Source organism: Otolemur garnettii, unplaced genomic scaffold (genome assembly GCF_000181295.1).
Source record: "Otolemur garnettii isolate 467f Iridium unplaced genomic scaffold, OtoGar3 scaffold00018, whole genome shotgun sequence".
Lineage (NCBI taxonomy): Eukaryota > Metazoa > Chordata > Mammalia > Primates > Galagidae > Otolemur > Otolemur garnettii.
In genome coordinates, this window is record NW_003852413.1 from 21,270,093 (window position 1) to 21,271,833 (window position 1,741).

Consider the following 1,741-nt stretch of genomic DNA (forward strand, 5'->3'; position numbering starts at 1 on the left):
CCTGTAGTCCCAGCTACTTGGGAGGCTGAGGCAAGAGAATTGCTTAAGCCCAAGAGTCTGAGGTTGCTGTGAGCTGTGACACCATAGCACTCTATTGAGGGCAACATAATGAGACTCTGTCTCAAAAAAAACAAAAACAAAAACAAAAGGCAGCTCCTGTGGCTCAGTGAGTAGGGCGCTGGCCTTATATACTGAGGGTGGCAGGTTCAAATCCAGCCCCAGCCAAACTGCAACAAAAAAAATAGCCAGGCATTGTGGTGGGTGCCTGTAGTCCCAGCTACTTGGGAGGCTGAGGCAAGAGAATTGCCTAAGCCCAGGGGTTGGAGATTGCTGTGAGCTGTGATGCCATGGCACTCTACCGAAGGTGATAAAGTGAGACTCTGTCTCTAAAAAACAAAAAAAAAGTATTTATTCAGTACCTGCTGTATGCCAGGCTCTGTACTGGGAGTGGATAATGACCAGGAAAGACAGGGCATTAGTCCTCAAGCAACTTAGTCTAGCACAGATAGGGCATTCCTGAATCTGGGTGGACCACAGCAGAAGGGTGAGGAAGGAACACCTCTCTCTGGACTTGGAGAAGGCTCCAGGTTGAGTTGAGGTATAACTACCAGGAGAGGAGAATTTTGGAAGATCTCAGGGGATAAAGATATGTGACTCAGAACAAAAAAAAATTTTTTTTTTAAGAGCAATTCTTATCTGGGTCACATAATCCTGAGTATCTGATAGAAACTATGAATTATCCTTCCAGAAAAAATGCACATTCACACAAGAAATTCATGAGCTCCTATGACGCTGGTTATGAGAATTCTGTTTTGAGGCAGTGGGTTAGGAAACCACCTCCACAGGGGAGAGGTTAATCTCAGCCCTGCATTTTTTCCCAGCCCTTCAGCAGGTGGAAGAGGTAGGCAGGAGGAGGCCTGGCCACTGGGCCCTGAGATGCCTGCAGGTTCCTAGCCAAGAGAGATGCTCCCCTGTTTCTCCCCCAGTCCCAGCTTCCTTCTTCCCAGCCCCAGCTCCCTCCTCCCCACTTACAGCATCTAGAGTCGCTGACATGGGTTTGGTGTCTGTTTGGCAAGAGTTGAAGTGTCAGAGCTGGGCACAAAGTGGCAGAGTCTATCACAACTGAACTCTTCCTTTCTGCTCCAAGAAGTTTTGTTCTCCCGCACCGCTTGAAATAGCTTCCCAAGCTTCTACAAGCAGGCTCTTTACTTCCACTTTCATTTCAGCAAAGGCCCTGCCCTTTGGTGCTCACAGGCCCCAAGCTGTGACTTCCCCACTCCTGGGAGGAGCCTTCCAGGTGTCCACCCAGCTATGAGCCCTCAAGGGAGGCCACATTACAGCTACTGGGAACCGAATGCTGGCTCTAATCACCATTCTCAAACAAGCAATCCCAGCCCAAGCTTGATAGTAGAGCTTGCCATGTCAATAGATATTCTTTTCTTTTTTGTTTTTTTTTAGAGATAGAGTCTCACTTTGTCACCCTTGGTAGAGTGTCGTGGCGTTGCAGCTTATAGCAACCTCCAGCTCTTTTTTTTTTTTTTTTGAGACAGAGCCTCAAGCTATCCCCCTGGGTAGAGTGCCATGGCATCACAGCTCACAGCAAACTCCAACTCCTGGGCTCAAGCGAGTCTCCTGCCTCAGCCTCCCAAGTAGCTGGGACCATAGGTGCTTGCCACAACGCCTGACTATTTTTTGGTTGTAGCCGTCATTCTTGTTTTGGCAGGCCGGGCTGGATTCAAAC

The 1,741-nt window shown here is 48.7% G+C and overlaps 1 protein-coding gene across 1 annotated transcript in view; it reads right to left on the reverse strand.

The window, feature by feature from the left end:
• Positions 1 to 1,202, reverse strand: part of IFI35 (interferon induced protein 35) — a 9,726-nt gene extending 8,524 nt beyond the window's left edge. The window contains exon 1 of the mRNA XM_003786648.3: positions 1,033 to 1,202. Coding sequence (XP_003786696.1) covers positions 1,033 to 1,053 — 21 coding nt within the window. The 5' untranslated portion in view covers positions 1,054 to 1,202. The remainder of the gene's footprint in view (positions 1 to 1,032) is intronic.
• Between the last annotated feature and the right edge of the window lie 539 nt (positions 1,203 to 1,741).